This window comes from Cynocephalus volans, chromosome 8 (assembly GCF_027409185.1).
Source record: "Cynocephalus volans isolate mCynVol1 chromosome 8, mCynVol1.pri, whole genome shotgun sequence".
Lineage (NCBI taxonomy): Eukaryota > Metazoa > Chordata > Mammalia > Dermoptera > Cynocephalidae > Cynocephalus > Cynocephalus volans.
In genome coordinates this window covers 95,047,481-95,074,679 of record NC_084467.1, presented here as the reverse complement: position 1 = coordinate 95,074,679, position 27,199 = coordinate 95,047,481, and the positions used below count along the sequence as shown (strand labels likewise).

Below are 27,199 nucleotides of genomic sequence, written 5' to 3'. Positions count from 1 at the left end.
CCCCTGCATCTCCTGAGGATTGGTTGCTGGCTCTTGAGGCTTGGTCTTGCTCAGGTTAGATTTGGCTTCAGAGGTATATGTTCTTACTGCAGGAGACCCATCATGTCTGTTTGTCAGTGATGTTAGCAGTCATTGCCGATCATTTGCTACATCCATTATTTCAGTGGGTGTTTGCAAAATACCGTATTCTAATTATTTTATTCCCTTTTTATGTACTAGCTGGGATACTTCAAAAGATATAAATGTTCCCTTCTCAGCTATTTATGTTTACCCTGAAGCACAATTCATAGAGGAAAGACAGTATATATGCTTGACTCTTCCGTTTTACTTCCTATTTTTAGAAGAATGAATTGTTTCCCTGTCATCTTCCAAAGAGACTAAGAATTTACCTGCTTCTGTTTCATTGTCATTATGGTTTTTTGTGGTGGCAAAATTTAGTTTATTTCTCTCTCTCATTTGCATTTTTGTTCTATCAGTGGGTTTTGTTCTTTCTTATGTATTTGTGATAGTGATTATAATTTTTTGAATTCTGATACAGGACTCCCTTGAGGATTTCTTGCAGGGCTAGTCATGCAGTGTGAACTCCCACAGCTTTTGTTTGTCTGGAAAGTACACTATTTCTCCTTCATTTCTGAAGGATAGCCTTGCTGGGCATAGTATTCTTGGCTGGCAGTTTTTTTTATTTTAGTATTTTGAAAATATCATTTCATACCATTTTCTTCTGGCCTGTAGAGTTTCTGTTGAGAAGTCTGCTGTTTGTCTGATAGGGCCTCCCTTACAGGTGACTTGATGCTTTTCTCTTGCTTCTTTTAAGATTCTCTCATTGTCTTTGAGCTTTGCCAGATTGACTATAATATAACCTTGTCTTGGAGAGGATCTTTTTGGGTTGAATCTGTTTGGGGATCTTTGAGTCTCCTGGATCTGAAAGTCCATGTCTCTCCCTATTTCTGGGAAGTTTTCCATTATTATTTCATTGAATGGGTTTTCCATGCCTTTTCTTTTCTCCTCCCCTTCTGGAACACCCATGACTTGAATCTTTGTGCATTTAAGGTTGTCTGCTAGCTCTCTTAGATTTTCTACATTTTTTTTGAAAATTCTTTTTCCTTTTGTTTTTGTCTGCTTGGGTTATTTCAAAAATGCTATCTTCAAGATCAAAAATTCTTTCTTCTGCTTGTTCTAGCCTGTTGCTTAAGCTCTCAGTTGTGTTTTTTATTTTGTTGAGTTAATCTTTCAGTTCCAGGAGTTCTGCTACATTCTTTTTTTAAGGTATTAATCTCTTTTAAAATTTCCTCCTTCATATCCTGGATCCCCCCCCACCCCCATTTCATTATGTTGTCTAACTGAGTCTTTTCTTATCTCATCGAGTTTCCTTAAGATTGCTGTTCATAATTCCTTTTCAGTCATTTCAAGGGTGTCCTGCCCTATAGGGTCTGGTATATGAGAATTACTGTATTCTTTTGGTGGTGTCATATTTTCTTGGGATTTCATATTTCTAGTATCGCCACGTTGATGTCTGGTCATCAGACAGAGCAGTTGCTTCTTCTATTACTCTAGAGTGGCTTTGAGGGGAGAGACTTCTTTTTTTTTTCCAGTCTCCACTGGTGGCTGTCCTTGTGTCAGTGCAGTCAAATGTCTGGTGGGCTGCCTGCACAGTGGCTGTGGCTACTGCTGTAGTTGTTTTTATGGCAACCGTGGTGGTGGCTGTGGTGGGCCATCCACACAGAAGTGGTATTTTCAGCATCATCCTTGCCTGCTTCTGGGTGGACAGTGCTGCCCTTGGCTCCTGCCTGGGATCCTAGGCTTTCTCCTTGCCTGCTTCCATGCTGTGGGAGCTGCCCTCGGCTCCTGCATAGGACTCTAGGCATGCTCTTTGCCTCCAGAGTATAGTCTTTGAGATGTTTTGAAGATCAAAAGGAGCTTGATGAATTCCTGGTCCTGAATTTCTTGATGAAGGCTAGAGACTAGTGATGAAAGGGGTTGTAAGAGATAATGTTGAAGTGGTAGGCATAAGTCAGATCATACTAGGTCCTAACAGTTTATGGGTTGTCACAACTGTTCCTTTAACTCAAGGTATCTTCTGCATAAAATGCCCTTAGCTCCTCTTTTATACTTGATGGAAACTTAACATGCCTTCCCTCAACAAACTTGTTGAATGCCTACTACATGCATTTTAAATACTTAGTATAGATTAGAGGTGTATATTTATACTGAGTTACATGAGTCTGTATGTGAATTAGAGAATTTTCTGAAATATTAATTTATGAATAGCTTTGAAAGAGAGCCAATCTAAAAGTAAAATTTTTTCCTTTAACTTCTATTGTCCAAAATCTCTGATGTATTTTGCCAATAAATATTACACCTATATTTGAGGTGAGGTGTCATTAAAGAACATTTTAACATTGTACTTGGGCCTCTTATTATATTTATTATGATGGAGTTTGGGTATACTTAAGGCCAAAATAAACTAGGGAGAATTGAATTCTGGCTTTGAAAAAGTACCTTTTAAAAGTAAATTTTATTAATACTAATTTCTTAAGGAAATTGGTTATCAAAATTGTGGACTTTAAGAATCTTATATCCCCCAAATTATTATTTTAAAATATTTAAAATTGTTACTAGAATTTTCTTAAAACAATGCTCAAACGAGATTTCACATTGTAGTATACATGGAAACAGTGAAGTGTGTGTGAGTGTCTGTGTGTGTCTGTCGGTCTCTCTTGTGCAGAGCAGTCCCTTCCTACAAGTCTCTTTCCTTCTTGTCCCTAAACTCCCCACAACTGTCTTTTTAACCCAGTACCTACTGACTCCTCTCTTTGTCCTGTTTATTTATTTAATAAATATTTACTGGGTGCTTACTGTCTATTAGGCACTGTTCACTTTGCTGTTGTTAACTTTGTAGAGTATTTGTGTTTGGATGTATTAGAGGACTTTTCTGAATTTTTTTCTTAAGCAATGTAATTAGTATAGGAGTGAAAACATCTCAGACCTGCCACCAAATTAAAATCCTGACAGGTATTTATTTTTAGCCTCTGTTCTCTTTCAGGTACATTATCCAAATTTTCTGTGTCATTGTTTCTTACAGGTATGCTGGAGCAATGGAAAGATTGCAGGCAGAGACTGAACTTATTAATAGGGTAAATAGTACTTACCTTGTGAGGCACAGGACCAAAGAGTCAGGAGAATATGCAATTAGCATTAAGTAAGTAGGACAAGTACTTTTACAGAAATAGATTTCCTGCTTTCATAATTGCATAGACCATCTGACATGTATAACACTGAAGTTGAAAATGAAGGTTCTAATTGCAGCAGAAATAATGCATCTATCCAGACAGTTCATTAATACTAGAAAATATCTGTTATAAAAACAGTAATAAGTGTTACAGCCTGCTAATTGGCATATTAGATTTCTTTCATAACACTGTATTTTAGTAATTTGATGTGTCATTTGATGTGTGTATATTTCTAGTAGATTCTGAGAGTATAAATAACTAGATTTTGTTTTATTTTGTTTTTCTACATTCTCAAAATGACTTACTAAATAAATTGAGCATAATGTTTAGTCAAATCCAACCCCTCCCCCACTTCAACTATTGGTTGTATCTTCAACCAATCTAGTAAATATATTTTGTTAATTAGCTGTCACCAATGTATTGGCATAGGTATATATTTTGTCTTCAGAATTAATTCCTATAATGTTATTGGGGCATGCCCTCTGGTGATTATTGACTTCTCCTGATTAAAAACACATTTATATTCATAAGTTATTCATTGCCCACAGGTACAATAATGAAGCAAAGCACATCAAGATTTTAACAAGAGATGGTTTTTTTCACATTGCAGAAAATAGAAAATTTAAAAGTTTAATGGTAAGCATTGATTATTTCTTTTCAATCTGCAGTCCCTATTTTTCTGTTAGAAAGGTCAGTTTAAATCTATAGTTTCTTGGAAATTTTACTCACTAAAAACTTATTTAAAGTGAATTGTACTATAATTTTGCAGCAAAATCCTGAAAATTCAAATTTTAACAAATCCGGTTAAGTTTTATATTGCTCAAATCATATTTTTCATTGTAAACTAAGTGTGCAATTTAGAGCAATGACTTTTAGATCAATGACAAATTCAAATGTAAATAAAATTAATTTCTAATAATTTGTGTGAGTTTTGGCTTGTGTTTGACACACAAATTTTTAATATGCCTTTCTTTCCTCTTCTTTGTTCCTTTCCTCTATCTCCTCATTCATGCAAAGGAAGGTATTTTAAATTATAATACAAAAAGTGGTAATTAGTAAAATACCTCTCATGTTTAGATTCATTTCATACAAAATGCAATATAAAGTCAAATTGAAAAGCTTTTTGTATTTTTTACTATTTTAAATTATCTGGGTTATGGTTCTCATTCATTACCTTAGACGATTAAGCATTAACAGGGTGACATTTTTACCATACAACAATTGATATTTCTTAAGAATTTTATATTTAAATGGAAATAGTTTATTGCTGTCAAGTTGCTTCACATGAACAAAGATTATTTAATTCTCACTCTTTAAAAAATTACAAATTATTAATAATATAGTGTAAATTATTAAGAATGTAGTGTATCTGTCATATATGTTTATGTCCTTATATATGCATTGCTAACGGTAAAGAAAAAGTTCATATTTCCTTAAAATTGGTCTCAAGTTTGTTTCTCAAGTTTGGCAGTTTCTTGAGATAATGATGAATCTGGATATAGAATGTAAGATGCATTTGTAGCTGCTAACTACTCTGAGTAATGTTGGGAAGGACCAGTCATTGATTGAGCCATCAGTCAAGTGATACATACTGCATCCTTCCGGAAAACGTCTCAAAGCACTTTGCAGATGTTAACAATCAAAGTTAAAACTGAGTGTAAGAGAGCCTTTCTTACAAAATAGGCCAGCTTTAATGACTTATCTAAAAATGTAGAACTGCTTCAAGACAGGGATCAGTGTTTTAAAGAAATCAGTGTCGAGTTGACAGAAAAATAAGAAAACATCTGTGGACATAAATATTACATTCCCAGTTCCAAAGCTAAGGATGGGCAGCAAGGTCATGTCCTAGAAAATGTAAATTCTGTCAAATTGGTAACCAAGATCCAGGCATCCTCCCTGCTGGAAGGGACTTACATTCTGTTGGAATAAGTAGGCTGTGCACAGAGAACTAGACCAGAGGAGGTTCTTCATATGATGAAAACCTAGGAGGGAGGTGGCAAGTGGATGTACAAGTAATGAATGACATACGCAGCTGAGACATGATAAAAACATACACATGGGCTGTCCACATCTCTGCAAGACACACCGGCTTGAGCTTTCACCTGCAGAACTTACTTGGTTGGTAACGAGGCTCCTCCACAGTATTACAGTTAATATGAGACTTTAAAAAAAATGCCGCAGGGCCAAAGATGACTGCCAGTGTTGCAGACTTTGAAAGTAGCAAAAGGAACTCCCATCAGAAGACACAAAGAGGATGAAAGGAATAGTCACTGGAAAGGGCCAATCAATTCAACTTTGTGTCACCTGGGTTCAGCTCAAAGAAGTTCTTCAGCAGCTAAGGTTAGATATGAAAAGCCAGTAATACTGCAGTGACCTGGATTAGTAGACATAGATCCTTGAGTTCCTATCTGCATGTAAAGCTATGATTATAGTAAAAACACAGAGACCCACAATTCAGATAATTTGTACCAGAGAGAAGTAAAAGTTTCTGTAGTGATGTTCTGGAAAGGTAATTAAAAGTACTTGTTACAGGACTAAAATAAGCTACCCTTGTATGGTATGTGTAAAATCTCAGAAATGCCCACTATTAGAAAGACATGCATGGTTTTTTCCTCCAAAAGATCGGGGGGTCTTTTGTGAGGAAGAAGCTACACAGGGAATAAAGGGAAGGGACTAAGAATCAACAGCAAATCTACAATGAAACTAGAAAACATTAGCAAAAGGATGTACTTATGAAAAGAAAGGACACAAATCTGAAAAACCTCAATATCAGAAAAGTACTTTTGTCAGGTTTAGCAGCTAACTGTAAAAATCGCTGGAGAGGCAGCTGAACTAGTCTGGAGCTGCCCCTCCTTTCTGTTTCTGTTCATTTGTTGAGCAAATTTACATTGAGTCCTTACTATGTGAAATCACTGTGTTTCTGGAGAATTCAAAAAGGACTCAACTGCTCCAAAAAACTTATAAATTAGTAAATCCATCTGTACCAAGAAACTCGCAATAGAGCAGTCCTTCGAACCTAAGCTGGGAAATGCCACATGGACACTTGGTCAGAAAGAATAGCCCATGCTTCAGTAAACAGCCACTTTGGCAGGAGATAGAAGGTTAATAGGTATCTGGGCTTCTCAAAATCAGGATCAGACAACCTCAAGGAGTTACCTTTTATCGTGTTGGTGTCAAATAACACAGTTCCCATTATAAGTAGTGGTCTGTGGATTTGTTTTTCAAGAATAGTCCTGTATCCTCCTATCACTGAAGTTAAAGTTACATTCTTCTACCTATGAAATGCAATAGGGTCTGGAAAGAATGTAAAACTCAAGCAAACTCCAGAGTTTGTTTTATTTTATTTATTTTAAAGAAAGATATTTGTTTATTTTATTTTATTTTAACATATACCTGTGCATATTTGTAGGGTACAGTGTGTTGTTTCCATACATGCATATACTGCACAATGATTCACTTAGGGTAGAAAGCATAGTTTTGTTTTAAGTGAGCCAGTTTCTCAAAGAGAAGATTGGCCTTAGGTGGTTATGACCTAACCTTTTCCCCTTGGGTTTCAGTAACTTGGGAATTCAGAATCTTTGTTTTTCTTAGTCATTAAATTCAAATCCTAAGTGAATTTCTGTATTCAGATTACAAGGCATTAATTTTGTTCTAATTTTCATGTATGCCAGACAGTCCATGTCCAAATGCTGTTTATAACCCATCTCCATTGCCTGTTTCCTTGGTAATTGGAATAACTGGCTCTCACTCGTTATTTTTCAGAGACTAGAATTGTTGACACTACTGTGTCAGTGTGAGATAAGGAAAGCTTAGTGATTTCTTTTGTTTAGAGTTTTCTTATTTACTTGTTGTACCTGAAGGTCAATGACTGCTAAAGCAGGGGTGGATTAAACTAAAATACAGAAGGCATAAAGGCATAAATTGGAAAAGATCGATGGTGGCACTATTTAATTCTACCCAGTTAGAAACATGTAGGAAGATTTACCTTCCCAAGACTGTACAAGTGGAACTAAAATATATCCCCTGCTTGGTGAAGTGATAAAGAGCATTTTGCAGTTTACTAAGCTGCATGACCCTAGGCCTTGAAACAGTCATTTTGTTCTGTAAAATTTGAGGGTGAGTATTAAATGATCACCAAATCTCTTTTGAGTATGATAGTTCTATGGTTTCTAGCCAACTTCACATGAACTTGAATTCATAGTAATTCATAAAAAATTTATATAATTCATTATTACCTATAATGAAATTACATTGAAGTTCAAAGCTATTAGCTTATAATTCCTTTCTGGTTTATTTCCATATTGCTAAAGAAAATAATAAATTTTACTCAATTTAAGTAAGAAGACTAAGGGAGCAACTCTTTGGTATCAGCAACATAATATATACATGTATAGTCTTCCAGAGACCTTACAAAATTTTACTTTGTATTCTTTTTAAAAATTAGAGAGCAGTATGATCACTAAGTAGAATTTAATTCCAGACGTTGCCTTTGCAAAAACCATGTTAAAAATCACCACAAAACAAATGCCATACTCTGATCACTGTAAGCCATTTTGAGGATACAAACTTCTATCTGGTGTTTTGTTCCTTTTTCTCCTTGTTTTTAAAGGTTGTTCAGATTCTGAATTCCTTTGCTTCATCCAGGACCCCTATTGTCTGGGCCCAAGGAAGGAAGGAAGGAAGGAAGGAAGGAAGGAAGGAAGAAAAAAAAATTTATATATATAGATAGATATAATTATATATCTATCTATCTATATAAAAGTTATAGGTATAATGTAAGACCCTAGCATTTTAAGTCTAAGACACCTGGCAAATATTCCTTCCCTTTTGCCTCCCTTTTTTGCATTACATTTGCTAATACTCTGATGTAGTGAAGAGCACCAACTCTGGAGACAGACACTGGCTTATTATAAGAGCTGGCACAAGTAGGTCAGTCTCACTGAGGGTTACACAGCAATTGGGATAAGGCCCGTCTCATAAGGTTCTCAAGTGAAGATTATGAGAAACTATGTGAAGGGCCTGACACATGGGATAATGGTAGCTGTTATGATTATTCAGGTGCTTTACATATTCTTTATTATAGTCTGTGAAATGGTTTATTGTCCCCATTTTACAGGTGCAATGCTCAGTCAAACCATGCTGCCTTTTAGTTTATGAAGATGATCTTCACTTTATCACCTTTATGTCTGTTTCCAGCCTGGCTGTTCTAGCTAAAATGATCTTTCTCCTGTTCCTGGCTGTTGAAATTTTACCTGTTCTTCAATTTCAGCCAAGTTACCTCCATCATGAAACCTTCACTTGTCCTCCCCATTGGACACACAAAACAAAGTTCTCTCTCATGCCTCTGAACTCCCTTAACCCTTCACTTTCCTTTCTAGATGAGAACTTTTAAAGGGAAGCCTTATCTTCATAATCTTTGTGACCCCCGAAACCTCCAGGACAATGCATTCAACAACTCATTCAAGTTAGGTCACAAATAATAAATACATCATTGATGATTGTCTTTTTCTTCTTTTGTGTGAGTTTTGGCCCAACTGATTTGTTTTCAGTACTTTGTTTTGAGTATTGAGTCAATGACAGTGTGGCTTTTTAGAAGAAATAGTTGCTTTTCCATTGTTTGGTCTTTTTTAAAAAACGTGCTATAAGGTATTTTTAAGAAACTTTATATCTATAGCACTGATCTATTGATGAGATGCATTTTTTCATTATGAATTATTCAATTGCAGTTTTGCAGTAGAGGGATTTAGATTTGTGCAGAATCTGTGAAACCAACATGTGAAAAGAAATCTTCTGAAACATTAGTCTGAAAGATGGTGGGTAGTTATTACATTAGGCTTTGATGTATTTATGAGAAAATTGGAAAGAACCATATTATTGATCTCTGTGAGTACCAGATGACATCCAGAGCTATGATGAATGCTAACACTTCTTCATGATAAACCAGAAATAATGTCAAGTAGCATTTGGGCTTTATCAACTTGTATTTACCATGGGAAAGTACATTTAATATAAAGTTTGTTTTTCTGCCATGTTGAGAGAAAATACAGGAAATTAGAAATTGCTATATATTCAGCAAGCAGCTGTTCCTTTTATTTTTGTTTAGAAAGGCAAGTATTTCATAGGCAAGAATGGTAATTACTACTCTGGAACTGAGGTTTAGTATGGTTTCTTTTCATTGCCACATCTGACTGAAGACTTAACAGGTTGTTCTGTATCCATGAGTAACAATAGGGGGTAACTCACACTATAAATGGCCTGAATAACAAGGAAAACTACTAGGTAGGTGTCATGTACATCCAGACGGCAGGGAGAGTTTATTATTTACTTACTCTTCCATATACAAGGGGAAAATTTATCATTAAATCGATCATCTTTATATTGTATGTAATTATTCATTAAGGAGATCACGTGTTTGAGAACCAAAGTATTCTTGTCAGAAATAATCTTTGATTCTTGTTTTCCTAAAGGAACTTGTGGAGTACTATAAGCATCATTCTCTTAAGGAAGGGTTCAGAACCTTAGACACCACTCTACAGTTCCCATACAAGGAGCCAGAACATTCAGCTGGACAGAGGGGTAATAGAGCAGGCAACAGCTGTGAGTATTGCTAATCATACGGTTTGTTGTCACTTTAGGATTGGAGGCATAAGAACTTTAAACATCTTCATTCCAAATTTTGAAATATAGCCAAATAATACACTAATGCATTGAGCAAGGACTTTCTTCTGGAGCTAAAGAATAAGATGGACCAGCAGGTTTATGAACATAGCTAGTAATAGATCTTTGTGCCAAATTAAAAATTATATTTGTGTTCACAAGTCCATCAGAAATGTAAAGGGCATGTTAACATGTAAGTGTTGTACTTTTAACTGACTTTTATATTAGTCAAACTCTTTTTAACTTACACATAATGTTTGTGGTCATAATTCTGTTCAAGAAATAGTATTTAAGCAAGGCTGATAAACAGCTTTCCTATTTAGCCTAGTATCCCATGTCTGCATATGATTCTATTTCAGTGACTACTTTTAGAAGTCTGAAATAACTAATTCATGTTTCCTTGAACACAGTGTTTCTAAAACTATACATTAGCCACTTGCTTTCAGAATGAGCACTGCGCCACACTAATCACAAAAGATCAGCAAAGGGTACTTCAAAAAGTTTGTGGAAAGATTTGTATTACCTTTTAGTTCTACTTTTCCACAAAGTTCTTGAAGTACCCTCATACAAACAAAAAACATGGTTTGAGTGTGACTCTAAGTCAATAATTCTTTTTTCATCACCATTCCATATCTTGCTGGAGGTGGATAGAGCCTGTGAAGAGAACATCGAGATGAAAAGTGTTGAGAAGAAAGTGTGATTTCATTCCTTTATATTGATACTGTCTTTTAAAAAGATAAAATGGTTTTGGGGGAGAAATGAAACAATTTTATTACTCTTAGAATCTTTAGCCTAAGCAAAACTGGAATATCTAGAGGTATTTGAAAAAATAATTTGCATCAGTGCAATATGTGTAACTTCAACTTTTTCCCCCCTAAAAGCAGAAACTAAAAGTGAAACAGGTAATGCTCAGGGTTCCAGTAACATCAGTAAAATTTCATACACTTCAGTATAAGTAAATATATGAGTGATTTGTCACTTCAACTGACAGGTTTGTTTTTTAAAATTTGAATAACTTAATAGCCGTTCTCACAGGGATTGATGATACATGCCCAAGCTTGTACAGTGAAAGTAGTAAAAACATACTTTGTGTGGAAACTTAAACACCTGTTAAATTTTATCTTTATTTTGTTTTTGCCCAATATTACCCAGTTATCTTAGATTCTCATATAGCCCATAATTTTTGCTCACTTAAAAATAGAAGTCTTGCCTTGAAAAGCAAGTTTTTTACAAATTTCTTAAAAGTGTATCAAAGTTATGACTTTTCCCTCTACATGAAACATATTATTTTCACTCTTTTTTTCTTTGCCTTTCCAGCAACAGGAGATAATAAAAGTTGCCAAGGAGGTCATTGTTACTAAAAATCCTGTTTGAGTTGCTAACTTAGTTTTAGGGAGCCTGGGAGGAAGAGATAGGAGAACAGATGTCCCACGTGAGGTAGGAAGGTCATTAACCTGTATTTCACCATGAGGTTTACTCTCAGGTGCTTCTTCAGTGCTCGGCACGTGTAAGTACTTAGGGAACGTTGTCCAGCAATGAATGAAGCTGCCTAACTTAAAATTTTGTCTCTAGTGTTAATGAAGTATTTAATACTCAAATTTGTTTAGCAACTAGGGAGGGGATTATGGGCCTGTTCGTTTGTTTGTTTTTTGCAAGTGGAGCTGGTAGAATGATTTTGAATATCTGTGCTATCGCTACAGGGAAACAGAGTCATGAGTTCAAACACCCTTACTCAATCTTTTTAAGAGATTCAGGCAACTTAAGTCAAGCCACTGAAACCTTTTTGTAATTGAGAAGGGAAAGCAAATCATTCATTTAAAATTCAACCTTTGTTATAGTTTGGTTTTGTTCATCAATTAATTCCTTCATTCATTCAACAGATATATATTAAATACGTAGCACAGACAAAGCACTGTTCTGGTTGTGAGATATAGCAGTTAAGAAGACAAAGTCCCTGCCTTTATAGAGCTGATATTTTATTGGGGATATTCAGGCAAGTCCGGTTGGAAGAGTTTGATATTTTTATATAGAATAATCAGGGAAAATCTCACTCATAAAGTGACCCAAAAGAAGTGAGGGAGTGAGTTTAGTAGGTCAGTCAGCAATAATTGCACAATGGGTAGCACTGTAAGATTATTCATGCGTTACCATAAAGCAGGTTTATAATCTTAGGTCAAATTTATGACACTATCCCAATGTTTTATTTACTTTGTGCTAACTTTGTGTAAAATGAGAAAAATACTAAGATGGTTGTAAGGTTAAATGAGTTATTATATAACACTTAGTATAGTGCTTGGACATGGTAAACACTCAATGAAAGTTACCACTGACTCTACCAGGTCTACTTCTACTAACTCTTCTAACACAGCAAACACTTTCCTATATTTCTAAGACTTGAATAAATTTATTAATTACAACTTTATAGCCATTTACATCTTTGCTTTTATGATTTCTTAAAAATATACCTTGCTTATTTTATACTACATCTTGATTAAGGGTTAATCCTTAATGAAAACACTGCTTCTCTTTTTATGCCTCCCACAAAGTGGTAAAGAGGAAATGCTACCTGTTTTGTGTAGAAAGATTGTGCAGGATGTCTTTATAGTCCTTACCTGTGGTTCATAGCTTTGAGTTAACAAGAAGAGTTACCTCGGGATACTGGGTCAGACAGAGCACTGGCATCTCCATTAGTTCTAAAAGGCCAGGAGGGTGCAAAGCAGGCAAGGTAAAGCTCAGAATCATCATTTGCTCTGTAAGTTTTTCCATCTTATTTTACCTTTTCTTTTTTTCGGTGTTTATAACTTGGAGTTATAAGAGGACTTTGCTTTATTACAACAGACAGGCAGTCAGTGGATGGGAGTTATATGAAGAAAGTTACCTTAATACAATGAAGTGTTTTCAGTGGATTATAGCTTTCCCACAGTGAAATGCACTGTCTTCCTAAGAGAAAGCACTTCTAGCTTTATCTCAGGTTTCCAAGCAATATCTGTATGACCATTTGTCTGAAAGACTGTATTACATATTTGACATAGAATCAGAACCTAAGAATCCTGTCTGATATTTAATAATTCAGTGATTAACAGGACACTATATTTTTCAAACCCCTTTTACATACATTAGATTAATGTCTCCAATGGAGTATTCCATGAATCTCCAGTCTTGTGAGAATTATCATGAAAAGGTTTCCTTTGTCAAAAAGATATATAAGAAATGCTGCTTATGATATATTCCCTTCTAGGAAAGTGACAGTCTGTCTAGAGTTTCCCCAGTTTAGTTTATTTCATCACGCAACACTGTTAGTGTTTAATGCTTATGTTATGAGCCCTAAAAGAGTTAGCACGTGTGAGATGCTTAGAACAATGTGTCGAATATGAGATGTGCTATATGTTTTAACTCCTGCTATTATTATTGCTGCTCCTATCACTTCCAGTACTATTACCCAGTGTGAAGTGTTGCATTAGCCTCGTTTGACAATTTTGAATATATGTATAAAGTCCTTCTCCTTTTCCTCGGTACTTTGGTTTCCCACTTCCATTTCCTGGGGCTTATCTATGCTCTCCTAGTATGTACACTATTCGGTGGGCTAAGTTAGTTATAACACGTTGCTGACATTTTCATACTCTTTCCTACAGTATGTCAGTGAAGTCCACAGAATTTGCAGTTCTTGGGCAACTGATCAACTACAGTTGCACATCTTCATTATCAGGTTGTGCTAGGTTTCCTTTTTTTATTTACTTAACTTCCAGAGCTTTACTAGCTACTATAAGGCATTTTTATCCTGAGCCTGATGGCTTTAAAAATTAGTAACCAGGATCCCTTCAGAATATGGCTACAGATATAAATTCTACAGATTCAAATAACCTCATTCAAAGCCATCTTTTAATGTTTCAAAGCTCAAAAAGCAGTAATCATGTTCTTAGAATTTCTCATCTTTTTTACTGTCCATTAATACTTTCATACTAATATAACCTTATATTTTAAATTAGAAACTTATCTCAATGCAGTTAATATATGTAGTGTCCCCTCATTGACCTATAGTGCTCTTATATGGCAGCCCTTATCCAAGGATTTGGTTTTTGTAGTCTCTCCAGCCTGGAAAACAAACAGAAATTTATCTAAATTGAGAGAAATACCCTTTTTTCTTTCTGAAAATTCAACCAGGTTTTTGGCTGTGAGGATCAATACTGAGAGCTCTTTTTTCCTAATATATACAACTGATATGTGACTTTCCCTACTGAATTCCAAATCTGCATAAGGTAGCAGGTCTTAACTCTGCAACTCTTCTTTCCTACTAGCATTGAGAAGTTGAGTACAGACCTAGCTAGGGTTTCATTTGTTTGTACTTTCATTCGTTGCTTTATGCATTTAATATTTGTTGAATTTGTACTTGCACCAAATGGTATATCACACACACGCCCATACACACTTCCCTTAAGTGTTATACCCAATATAGATTAATGTCTGAACAGTAGATAGGAATGCCAGAGGAATTCTTCTTGTATCTAGGCACCTCAAACTTATCATCCACATTAGCCTTGATAGAGACTTTTTCAAGTAACTACCTTCTATAACATTCCTAAGAGGTCATCAGCAGGCTTTGCTTAAATGCTCAAGTGACTTTATGTCTACTACCACACAAAGCTCCCCATTTATTTTTTGAACAAAATGAAGATTTTTTTAATATTGATCCAGAAATTTGACTTACTATAGCTACTTACCATAGCTCAAAATAAATACACTACATATACTCTCTACCCTGATAACCTCAAAATATACTATAAAACAATATACTATATATTCAAAATAAATGTACCGCATACTCTCCCTACCATGATAACCTTTCATCTGGTATGCACTTTTTCCTTTCCCACTGTGTGTCTGTCCTCTCTCCCTCCCTCACTTCCTTCCTGCCTCCCATTCTTTTCCACTTTTTCATAAATATTCAGTCCCTCATTATATAAATAGTTGTCCAAAATCCCACCGTCCTGGCCACCCTCCTATGGATACACTCCAATTGATCAGAACAGCACAAAAAATTCAGTATTGCTTGACTCGTTGGCTCAGATTTTCCTCTATTGAAAACTCATTCTTTCCCAGTTGATTTCCCCTCTTGTCTTTACCCTTCCTCCTCAAAGAGCACAGTTCTGCGTACTTAAATGAATACAAGAACTGTTTTCTCATTTCTTCTTTAGTTATTACATCCTCACCAGTAACCACGTCCTTGGGTTCCCACATTCATTCATTCATTCATTTATTCAATAGATCTTTATCAAGAACCCACTTCAGGGCAGGCACTGCTCAACTACAGCAGTGAATAGAACAGATAAACGCCCCGCTCTTGTGGAATTTACATGCTAGTGGGGAAAGTAGATAATAGGTAAAAATTATTAAATCATATAGTATGTTAGAAGTTGATAAGTGCTCTGGCAAAATGACATAACGAGAATTGATTCTCAGGTGTGCTGGAGGATGGCTTATGATTTTAACTGGTGGGTTGGTTGATGAAGAGCAAAACTGGAGGCTCATTTTCTTCCTTATATTAGCATAACAGAAGATTGGCTCAGCAGTTCTGAGTTAGTTCCACAGTAGTACAGGCTGACACCAGCCACTGGCTCCAGAAACTCTCCTTTTTATAAAAGCTTTGTTATGACCAAGGAGCTACTATTATCATAAGCTCACATAAGTATCCTGTCAATATGTAGCACAGGCTGCTGAAACATTAACCACAGTATGTGGACACCATTTGTGCCCAACCTAAGTGGTAGTCCAATGGGAGTTTGGGGATCACATGCACTCTACCTACTTCTCTGCTTGCATGTCATCCCCTGTTTTTTCTGTCTGTATCACATGGCACTAGTGGTATGTGTCCATGACTCTGTTATAAGACATCAGGGCAGGCCTCATTGTAAAGATTACATTTGAGTAAAGACTCAAGGAGGTGAGACAGGGAAAAGCCAATGCAAAGGAAGAAGTAGATATGACATGTGCTATGAGACCAGAGCAAGAGGAGGAGTAGCGGGAGGCGAGGTCCAAGAGGTAGGGGAGGCCATGTCATGTAAGGCCCTAAAGGACTTTAGCTTTTACTCTGGAAGAAGTGGGAAGCCATTGGAGGGATTTTAGGCAAAGAAGAGACATGGTGTGACTTTAAGTTTTAACAGGATTATTCTGGCCTTGGGGAAGAAGAGACAGGGTAGACACAGGAAGACCAATTGGGAGGCTCATGTAGCAATCCAGGTGAGAGATGATAGTGGCTTGAGCCAACATGTAGCCATATAGGTGATATATTTTGAAGGTGATCCAATAGGATGTTGTGACACATCACATGTGAGGTATAAATAGTAAGAGAAGACTCAGGGATGACTCTTAATGTTTTTGGCCTCAGCAATTAGAAGATTGGAGGGTTTTGTTTTGCTTTGTTTTTAGGACTCCAGTGTGGCCCAAAGTCTAGTCTTAGCATTCTTGATCAAAAATTAATTATTTCCATATCTCTATATAATTTCTGTATGTCTCTCTCTTCACTAATTTGTATGCTCCTTTGATATCAGAGGCTCTGCCTACTTGTTCTATCTCCTGTAGTATCTTAGCACAGTCCTTGGCACATCAGTAATTTAATAAATGTCTGCCAGTTATTTTAAAAGAACGTGGATTTAGACTCAGGTTCATGTCTTGACAAACTATATGCCCATGGATGATCTGAAATCCATAATAGATGTCAAATGATCTAATTTTCCATAACAATAGGAAAGATCTTATACTTATTTTGTTTTCATTATTCAGTATTAACGGCTTTATATGTTTGTATTTTGCAGCATTGAATACTAAGTTGCTGTTTATTTTTTCCAATAATTCTAGACATAAATTTTCCATGTTAAAAAAATTAAAATTAAAAAGTAAATAAATAAATAGATTTTCCATGTTATATCTTTGAATTTTAGGTTAACAGAAATTTTTCCACATACCAGATGTTAGCATTCAATTAAATGAAATGAATCTGAATTATTCATAGTTTGGTTTTTTTGGCAATATATAAAATATACAAAAAATACTAAACAATGGGTTCTCAGTGTGTGTTATTTGGGGGAGGTAGGAGAATAGACATTTGGTGCTATGTCTGTGAATGTTGCTGGGGGTCTAAAAAGAAGACATGCCTGAGTTCTAAAATAAAATCAGAGTAAGGATCATGAAATTAAATTAAACATTCATTAAATTCTCAGCGTGTTCTCTGCTGTTAGGCCATCTGTAGACAATCTTGGCAGAAGGTACCTCCTGGACCGCTCATCAAAGTATCCCGCATAGGAGTATAGTTCTTCAGGAAAACCTCTAGGCCGCTGCTGGACAGCAAACTCCAGTGATCATGGTGTTGATAGAACCATTGCTCTGATCTCCTGATATTCTTACTAACAACTTCTTGCATAAATGAGTGTGAGTACATGAGCTTGTTGTAACTAAAAACTGAGTGTTAGATAATGTCTATCCCAGAGAATAATTAGCAGATGCTTAGGATAATGTTTTCTGACACACGGAATGGATAATTAAGTGTTAGTTCAGAAATACTTTATGATTTGATAGCCAGTACCTTAAGGAAGAATGTTTATTGAGCTTGATCTCTACTGTATACAAATTTCAAATGTTACTGAAAATTGAGTTTTCATTTGCTCATGAACATTAATACCCTGATTAAGGCAGAACATGATACTTTAAAGCAGTTTTTCGTTAGCTTTGACAATAAAAGTATAGGCATCAGATATCAAGTCACTAGTACTTTTTTATCCTACTGTAAACACTGGTTGTTTTTTTTTTTTTTTTTTTTTTAATTGACATAGTCCGGTGTTCTGTGGCTCTGTCTTCTCACTCAAGCCTCAGAACTGAGTAATATCCACTAATAATTTGCTAATCAGTTATTATGGCTATGCTGATAACTTCTATTCTCAATTTATTTATTCAATGGATAACTCTGTTTCCAGTAGACAATGTTAGTACTTCAGGGTTTCATTTCTTTAACTTGGAAAAGTTGATAGAATGTGACTGTACTCTTAATAATTCCTAATTGGAAATATCAAGTCAATAAATTATGAGCCACTCATTTGCTCATATGCTCTATGAACATGACCGTTAGCACAATTGAGAGCCAGGTGTCATGCACATGTGGAGTCACCAGAGACCCTCCTCAGTGGGATGGTCTCTGAGCAAAGTTCTACCCTGTCTATGCTGATACAGATTGCAAGTATTCAAAGGAGGAAAGTTAAACCCTTAACTGAAGCATGCAGTTTGCAAACGATTACTTCAATGAAAAAGTTCTCAGTATTGACTTAATATTGTCTAAGTGTATACTGATATGAATAAAAGAGTTCTCTCTCAGAAAGCTTCCAAAATAATGTTGTGCTCTAGTAGGCAGGCCACCTACAATATTAGGCAGTGGATGAAGAGCCCAGGGGATGATAATCACATTTCTATTTGAATGTGACTGTTACTGGGCTATTTCTAATTCTATTCCAGGACATGTACCTACCAATAATTCTTACATTAGAGTTTTCTCGTTATGGTAGGAGGAGTTTGATGAAGAAACCATGTATGTATATGCATGTAGAAATAGGTGGATATATTTTCAGTATGGATGTAAATATATTTTACAGGTTAAACTATTCTGCAAAATATATTTTAATTGGATACCGTATTCTGATATTGCTTACATCTAGATTTAAATCCATACTTTCCTAGGGAAACATGTTATTTTTACTCTTACGTCTGCAGGTGGCAGACATTCAAATGCTGTTTTTCCAGCTCAAGGGAATTAAGGACCCAAAAGCAGTGAAAATTGACATACAGGAAGAGTAGCGACAATAAGTCATGCTACAAAGTGTAGAAAAGTAGAAAGCATCCCTACTGATCCTTAAAATGTTCGGCTGAGAGCTTTACACTGGGTGGCAGGAGAAACTGATTAACCTTTTACTCCTAAGAAGATTCCTCAGGCATACAGTATGGTTAATGCCGTGAGACATATAGTTTTTAATAGTTGTTCAGCATCTCAGAAAAAATTACAGTTATTGTAGGAATATCACTGATAGATATGGTTCTCAGGAAGCCTGGGGAATAGAACCTGAACATATTTCATTTTACTTGGTATTTTGCAGGCCTTTGTTGGAAGTCTTACTGAGCAGTTAAGTGAGCAAAAGATAGGCTGAAAGAGTAGGAGGAGGAGACCGAAGGAACATGCAAAATTAAATACCCTGCCGAGATACTTGTCCATTCTGCAATTTCAATTGCTCAGTGCTGGGCCTGATCCTATGGGGGATGCAGAAGTAATATAAGAGCTGGCCCCTACCCTCCAGAATCAGCGTCTAACTGGAAACACAACGCGAGAGCACATGCAGTAGTTAAACAGCAGAGCCAGGAAGTGCCATGATGGAATGGCTAGGGAAGGACAGAGAAGGGGACGAGTGTTGTCTGGATTGGACAGGAAAAGCTTGTGGGAGAGGCCTGAGCTGGTCTTTTGAGGCAAAGAGGTTAAGGTTAGTAGAGGCCAGGAGTAGGAGCAGCATTCCAGAATGAGCAGAAGTTTTGAGTAGGAAATGTAGCTGAGGGCTTCAGGTGGTGGTGGGAACCTGGTCTGGATGAAGAGAATTCATGTGTGAAAATTATGGCAGATTTGCTTAGAAAGTCAGGAATGGCCAAATTATGAATAGTTCTGGAATTCAGGTCAAGTGTTCAGATTTCATAATTTAGGAAATGGAATGATAGAATTTACCTTGTAGGGTGAATAACTGGGAGGCAGTATTTAGAGCAGTATTTAGAACAAAGGAAGTCGAAAGCAAGAAGACCAGTTGGGAGACAGTTGTCTGAGGTTAGAAATGACATAAGTACCTGGATTGGGATGGTAGAGCTGAGAATTAGTGAAGGATTAACTTCATATTGCAGAGGAAGAAGGCACTGGACTTATAGAATGAACGGTTAGCGCCAAACAGTATACCGACTTTGCGAAGGGGTTTGGAGTTACTGCAAAAAAAAGTGGGCGGGGGGTAGGTTAAGCTAGATTACAGGGAGGAAGATGACTTTGGTTTCTGACAAGTTAAATCAAAGATAATGGTTTTACTGCATAGCATTGTCATGAAAACATTCAAAGTCACAGACTGGAATTCAGAATCTGTTCCTTTCATATCCAGAATCTATTCCTTTCATCAGGGGAAAAAAAAGTGTAGAAAAAATTAGCAAAGCCAGCAGAGTGGCCCAAGCCTAGCCATGATTTAGTTAACTACTATTTAGTTGGAATTTTAATATTTTAGATAAAATTTAAGAAGATTCAAATTCTAGCTACTTGCATATCTATCTAATGCAAATATAAGACTTTTAGGATTAGACCCCTGATATTACATAACTGAAAACAGATTCACATCCTTTGGTGAAGCATTACCCATATTACTTCAGGAATGTTAGATATGTTAAGATTATAGACAGGTTATCTGATCTAATTTATCTACCTATTGTTGAGATTATTTAAATTTCACTTTACTGTGTTTTCATTGATTTCTCGTTTCTTCCTTCTAGAGATAACTTTTGATATATTACAGACTCTTGGCTTAAACTACCTTCCTTAGAAATTTTGGAGAAATCAAAATTCAAAAAGTCTTTTATTTCTTTATGGATAAAATAGTACCAGAGAAAGAATCAAGGATAGACAGTTAGAAAACAATTCAAGGAGAAAATTCTAACACCTACCAGAAGTAATGTATAGAATGAAGGTTTCTAATTTAAGTTCTCACAGACATGTAATAGGAATCTTGGCACTTATTTTCTGCCAATAATAGAGTTAGGTGTGTACCATTTACTTCATTAAATTAAAGACGGCATCCTCTCCTTTTCTAACAGTATTTATATCATGATCTCAAGGAAATGAAAATGTACCAGTTCTACTACAAGTCAGTGAATGAATTGGCGCAGATTGTAATATTAGTTATAATGGCATATACCACCACATCTTAAAATTGAAAAAAAAAAAAAAAACACAAAAAACTGTGGAATATGCAACAGAGTAGGAAAGAATCTTTGTTATCAACAAGGATATATTTCAGGGCAGGTGAAAAGTAAATGGGGTTATTCATGAAAAAAGTGTGACATGAATACATCAGATGTATATATGAACCCTGAACTCTCTCCCATTCCCTTAGCCAGTCTGCTTGGCTGGTGTCTAGGAATCTCTTCAATAAGTCACTGCTATTCTTATGTATCCCTAGAACTCCTTCCTGACAAGAGTATTAACTTTGTAAGAATTCTGTGGCTCTCGAATTAAGCAGTTACCTGAAAAGAGGCAGAACATATAAGATTACATGAACTCACTCCCAGTTTACTTAGCCCACTTTCATTCTTGGTTGTAGAAACCGTTTTGTAACTGTTCAGATTGGGCCCAGGTACAAGTGACAGCAACCCAAGAACCATTGGTTTAACCAAGTTAGAGAGTTATTTCTTTTTTTCCCGTAATTCAGGAAGTAGTCAGCCCAGGGCTGGAAGGAAAGGTAGGTCATATCTGTTACATGAAATCTTTAGCAGTCCATGCTCCATCATCCTGTAGATGAGACTTTTCTTTTCATGGACCAAGATGGTAGTTTTCACATTCCAGACAGCAGGATAGAATAAAGAACCAAAAAAGAAGGGTGAAGATAAGTGCCTGCTATGTTATTAGGAAAGGTCCCAGAAGCTGCTTTATGATACTTATGCTTGGTCATGTAGCTGTACATTTCCACTGTAATGGCATGATGGTAGCAGCAGGTTAAGTTTTCCAGCTGTCTGCAGAGGTACCTGGAGCAGAGTGATGGAGGCAGAGCAGCGTGGCAGTAGTCAAGAGCGTAGCCTCTGGAGTCATTCCTAGTTTTGAATCCTGCTTTTTCTCAGATATAAAGGGAAATAGTACTAGTACCTTCCTCTTAGAGTTGTTGTGATGATTAAATGAAATAACACATTGAGCATGGTATCTAACACTTCAGAACCATTTGATAAATGTTATTAGCTCTTATTATTAAAAAAATGAAAACTTTTCGAGCATCCGAATGCATGTAACTTTTCTGTACGAATTTACAATTTGGAAGATATATTTACTTTCTTTTCCAGATATGGTAAGATTCAGAGTGGTTTTCATTTCTTTGCATTTTTCCACTTTTGAAAATAAGTTAGCATGTGTGTGCTTGGTTGGGGGTTGTTCCTAACAAACTGTATGAGTGGTTTTCTTGAATTTTCCATGGGTTCTGTATGTTTTATTGACACTATCCTATAGGCTTTTACTTCTTTATACCAGTTTTGATTGAAACATATTTCACGTTAAGAATTTACAGGCTCCCCCTTTCCACTGATGTAACAGAGTAGGAATTGGGCACCGCATCAAGAAGAGAAGGGCATCTTTTAATGGATGAGGTTCAAGATGGCAGCATGAAGTGGGTATGCCACGTTTGCCTATAAAAGGATAGACAGTTCTGAATTTCGAACTAATGTCAAACAAAATGTAAAAGTTTGGCAGCTTCTTCATTTAGAAATGGTAATAGGAGAGAAGTGGGTGAAAACAAAGCTTGTTATTCCAACTTTGAAGTGACAATTTTCTTATGGTAACAAACAAAATAGTTGTATCAAGATATTTTGTGCTAATACCTAAATGCTCTTTTGCTTCTCTCTTTTTCTTTCTTTCTCTAAGCCCCTTCTTTGTTCTGTGGCTTTTCTTTTGTAACTCCTCCAGACTACAGCTTTGTTCCCCCTTCTTCCACTCCTTTCTGGTCAGGTACTGCTTTACTGCTTTTATGTGTCTCTTGAACTTGCTTCTGTTTGCAAATAAAGTATTTTGATTTCTGTGTGTGGCTGCTCATATAGATTCATCTCATGGACTGTCCCTAGAGTTCCATTTCCACTGTGCACTTTGCTCTTCTCTGTTATAAAGTCATTGTTTGTCCTGACATTTCACTTCTCTGATTTTGTGTGCTCATATCATGTATTTCAGTAAGACATTTTATTATTTATCTGATGGGGAGTAGTTGGAGAGGGATAGGGACTGAAAGTACAAAGGGGATGAAATTCTCTGTTAAAATCATTATTTTTCTTGAGGATCAGAAATTTTAGTTGAGAAAAGCCAGTATTTATGTATTTCCATTAAGAAAATAAATAGAACAAAAATCCCAACTTTGTCTCCACATATAATATGCATTGCTTAAAAGGATGTCTGGTGCCCATCAATTCTACGACTCTTCAGTGTTTGCATGGGCATTTTGGTCTTGATTTCTATCATTAGCCAGAGAGTTTAATGGCTGTTTATGTGATATTTAGGGGAGTGTGTTTTCTCATAGATTTATAAATATTAACCTGTAAGTCCCAATAAAATCATAGAATTTAGAACTGGAAAGATCTTAGAAGTCATCTAGAACAAATATTTCATTTTATAGATGAGAAAAACGTGGCCTAGAGGAGTTAAGAGCCCTGTGCAAGGTCGCACACTTAAGTTGACAATTGGGTTTTTCCATCACAGTGGTGTTTTTATGTGCACCGACTAGCGGTAGTGCCCCAGTAATGGGACAGTTTTCAGTAAGAAAACTATTAAAATGGTTTTTGTCCTGAACAGTAAAATAAAATGACCTATTTTTACTCCCTTTACAGTTCTGAAATCTACAGCATTCATTTATCTTATGATCGACACCTGCAGACTAAAAAAATTCTGTCATTACAGAACCATGAATAATAGGCCAGAGATCCCTGTCGCCAAGTGGGCGGCTCTTCCAGGATAACACGGGTCGTAACTGCAGCTGCTGGGGCAGTGGGAACTGTTAACAATACAGATGGATGCTGTTTCCCATTTGTCTCTTTTCTTTACATTTAAGTTCCTCTACCATTTAAGATTTATGAAGTCCCACCAATCTCAGATGGGTGATTCTCAGAATCACTGGACATATAATTCAAAACACTTTATAACCCCAAAGAGCAACAGGTGGAGAGGTTGATATGAAATGTGCTATGAAACACTAGAGACAAGCAAACATGTACAGCTCGAATGCAGTTTTCCTTTCACAACAGGACAGGAGGAGGGGAGGCAGGGAGGAAGTTAGTTCTTCTCCTACCATCAAATGTATATATGTGTTAAAAAAAAAAAAAACTCTGAACACAGGAGATGATCACCTGCCAACTTGTTTTTGATCAGATACTTCAGTTAACATTTTCTGTATTTGTTTGAAAGGAAGGAAATGTATGGATGGTGTCTGTATTCTTTATGTGAAACCTGATTCACGGTTCTTCACATAAGTGACATTATACATTAAACAATAACTGAGTTTATCCCCAAATTGTTTTAACATAAAAAGCCTGATTGGTGGGGGGAAATGCTACTTAACTAGAAGTGATGTCATATATTTGACAGGAGACTTTCATCAGATCAAAAAACGTATTTGTTTTGAGTATCAGTTGAAGCAATTGCTAGACAAAGACGAAAAGCTTTACTTCAAAGGTTCTAGTTAGAAGTAGATTACTGTGCCATCAATAGGAAATTTATGCTAAAGTTATTTTAGATTCTATCTCCTTAGATAGTAACCTAGATATTAACCCATTTTTTGTTTTGTTTTGTTTTCAAAAACTAGTCCATTTTGAAGTTCTTATGGTGAATGTGAAAATAAACTTTATGAAACGAATTTGCCTACACCCGATTGCATTGAAACAGCAGTTCTGCTGCTTCAAGCTCCTCTGCCATTATCACTGGTCTGTAATGAAATCACGGTTGTGCATTTGATAGCATCAGTAACATTTGTCTGATTAGGTTCTCGTGGGTGGTAACCAACTGCAAATCAGCTGATGCCCATCATTTCTTTACAGTGTTAAGTCCGAAAGTGCTGGGCATTGCTGTCGCACGATATGACTTCTGTGCAAGAGATATGCGAGAATTGTCCTTGTTGAAAGGAGATGTGGTGAAGATTTACACCAAGATGAGTGCAAATGGCTGGTGGAGAGGAGAAGTGAATGGCAGGGTGAGTTGTCCCTCTCGACCTGCTGACGCACGTGAATGAAGGCGACTGGCAGTCATTGGCACTCACTGTGGTGCTGGGGAGAAGCCCCTCACTGTGTTGTAGCCTTCCCCCCACAGACCCCTAGCCTCCAGAGACTGGTACACCTAGCTGGTAACAGGCACTTGCTGATAACAACACTAAAAATGTGCTGAATAAATATGATAGTGGCATAAATAAAGTTCACCCAGGCAAGTTTGATGGCTTCCTGTTTGGAAAAGAGTCGAGTAGCATTTCAGTTCTTTTTAGGCCCTAAGCCTTAGAGCATAAACTTTATGTGCAGTGGAAAATATTTTTAAGAGACGCTGACCTAAATCAGAAAGAATGGGACAGAGTACCTCTGTCTTTCCTATTCTGCAGCAGAAATAGGAATCATTATGTAGTAGATCTCCATGTTACACTTAATTTACATATTTATTTGTGTGCTAGTGGATTAGAACACTGTTTAAGCTTATTTTATTCCTCTGTTTCTATCATTCACTCTATTAGTCTTCTAAGAGCAGTTAAACCAATCTCCTTCACCTACAATGGGCATAAAAGCCCAGCTTAATTGGGGTGTTATGAAAATGAAATGCTCTGTGTGTAGAATCATTTGAAGTGCCAGAAGCAAAGTCATGTTGCTGTGTTGGTTGCTTTTTTCTTTTAGGTGGGCTGGTTTCCATCCACGTATGTGGAGATGGATGAATAAATTCCAATCCAGCGTTGCATCGTGCGCCAAAAATTTCAGAGAAGGGATGAAGAGAAGCCTGCACAGCATTATGAATTAACTGAAGTGTTTAAAAAGCTGCATTTCTGGCTGTTCAACATCCTTCCTTCTTTACCCCTCCTAAGTCTTAATGCTGGGATTTCTAAAGATGCTGGTACTGACAGATTAATGGTTTGCCTAGAGCTGTGCAAGAAACAGCCTGCCAGCCTGTCATTGTCAGGGACCAGGGCAAAGCCAAAAGCCTTTCTTCCCAGAAGGGCCCTGCAAACATGTTGGTTCGTGTTTCTCTTTACTTCATCCGGTCATACACCATGAATGCCAGTCTAAACATTTTGCCATAAACGTTTGATGCATATTTACTTTAATCTTTCATGCCATTCACCAGAATTTTTGATGGTACAAAGAAGCAGAAGTTTAATTTTGCTTTTTCCAGCATGAAGAAAAATCAGAGTTCCACCATTTCGGCCGCTTACTGGAAACATCCAGAATTACCTGTCTTAAATTGTCCAACAAGGTGACTCATTGCCTGGCAAACACTTGTACCCCCAGATTTTACTCATGATAAAATATGAGGCAAGTGCTCAGGTTTGCGTCATAAGTGGTATATCACAGAAGGATTTTAATTATTTATTTGATGTCCTGATTATACAGAAGGTCTTCAAAAAGTTCATAGAAGGATTCCTATTATCTTTTAATTCCATTTTCTGTGAAATTTTTGAAGTACACTTGTATTTGCAGATTTCTTCATGAAAAGGGAAAAAAGCGTGTTTTCACATTAAATCTTTACAACCTTCACGATTTCATAGGGTTAATTTGGAAATGCAGTACTTGACTTTATGAAGTAGTCTTAGCTGGGTATTTTCTTGGTCGTTGCCAATAACCTGAGTAAGGTGGCATTGTTTACAGGAACAGATCAAGGGCTATAGTTTATATGTCATTTTATAGCAGTAATATCTATTAACACATGCCTTTTCCTCCTCCACCCCTTCCCAGAGAGACCTGAGGCATATTTGCTGATTCCCACATTTTCCTGGAGTACTTAGAGTAGCACAAATAACTCTGTTGAAGATTTTGGAAGGAAAGCACAGCTGGGTCCTTTTATGCATTTCTGCGACAGAAGGAGCGTCACTGGGCTTTTGTGGACTTCCAGTTTCTCTTAGCCTTCCCTCTGCATCCCTTTCTGGGAGTATATTAACTGGTGGGAAGATAAGTTTCGCAGTGCATTTATTTTACCAAGCCTTCACTTTTTAATCTGAGGAGTCTAAATATGTTCTTTCTGGGATGCCCAGAGTCCCCAGTCAAGGCAGTCAAGTTGAGACCAACTTGGCCCTTTCCTAATGAAATATTTCCTCCATAGCAGAAGTCATGTTCTGACAAGACTCAGAGAGTATTTCATGTTTGGAAAAAACAAAAATTAGAAGCATTAACAATAGAATTTCAGTTTTGACATTTTGGATCATCTCCAAAGTGAAGTGGGTGTGGTCTGCCCTCTCCCCAACCCACTTGGGTGCCAGGACTTGATGTTGAGTGGACACATCCCTCTGTTAGAGACCCTCATGGGCTAGGACTTTTCAGCTGGTATAGATTCAAGA

At 36.5% G+C, this 27,199-nt stretch overlaps 1 protein-coding gene across 1 annotated transcript in view; it reads left to right on the top strand.

Annotated features, from left to right (window-relative positions):
• Nucleotides 1–25,589, top strand: part of VAV3 (vav guanine nucleotide exchange factor 3) — a 350,390-nt gene extending 324,801 nt beyond the window's left edge. Inside the window, exons 23-27 of the mRNA XM_063105113.1 lie at nucleotides 3,083–3,199; nucleotides 3,779–3,866; nucleotides 9,698–9,827; nucleotides 24,714–24,865; nucleotides 25,548–25,589. Coding sequence (XP_062961183.1) covers nucleotides 3,083–3,199; nucleotides 3,779–3,866; nucleotides 9,698–9,827; nucleotides 24,714–24,865; nucleotides 25,548–25,589 — 529 coding nt within the window. The remainder of the gene's footprint in view (nucleotides 1–3,082; nucleotides 3,200–3,778; nucleotides 3,867–9,697; nucleotides 9,828–24,713; nucleotides 24,866–25,547) is intronic.
• The last annotated feature ends 1,610 nt before the right edge of the window (nucleotides 25,590–27,199 follow it).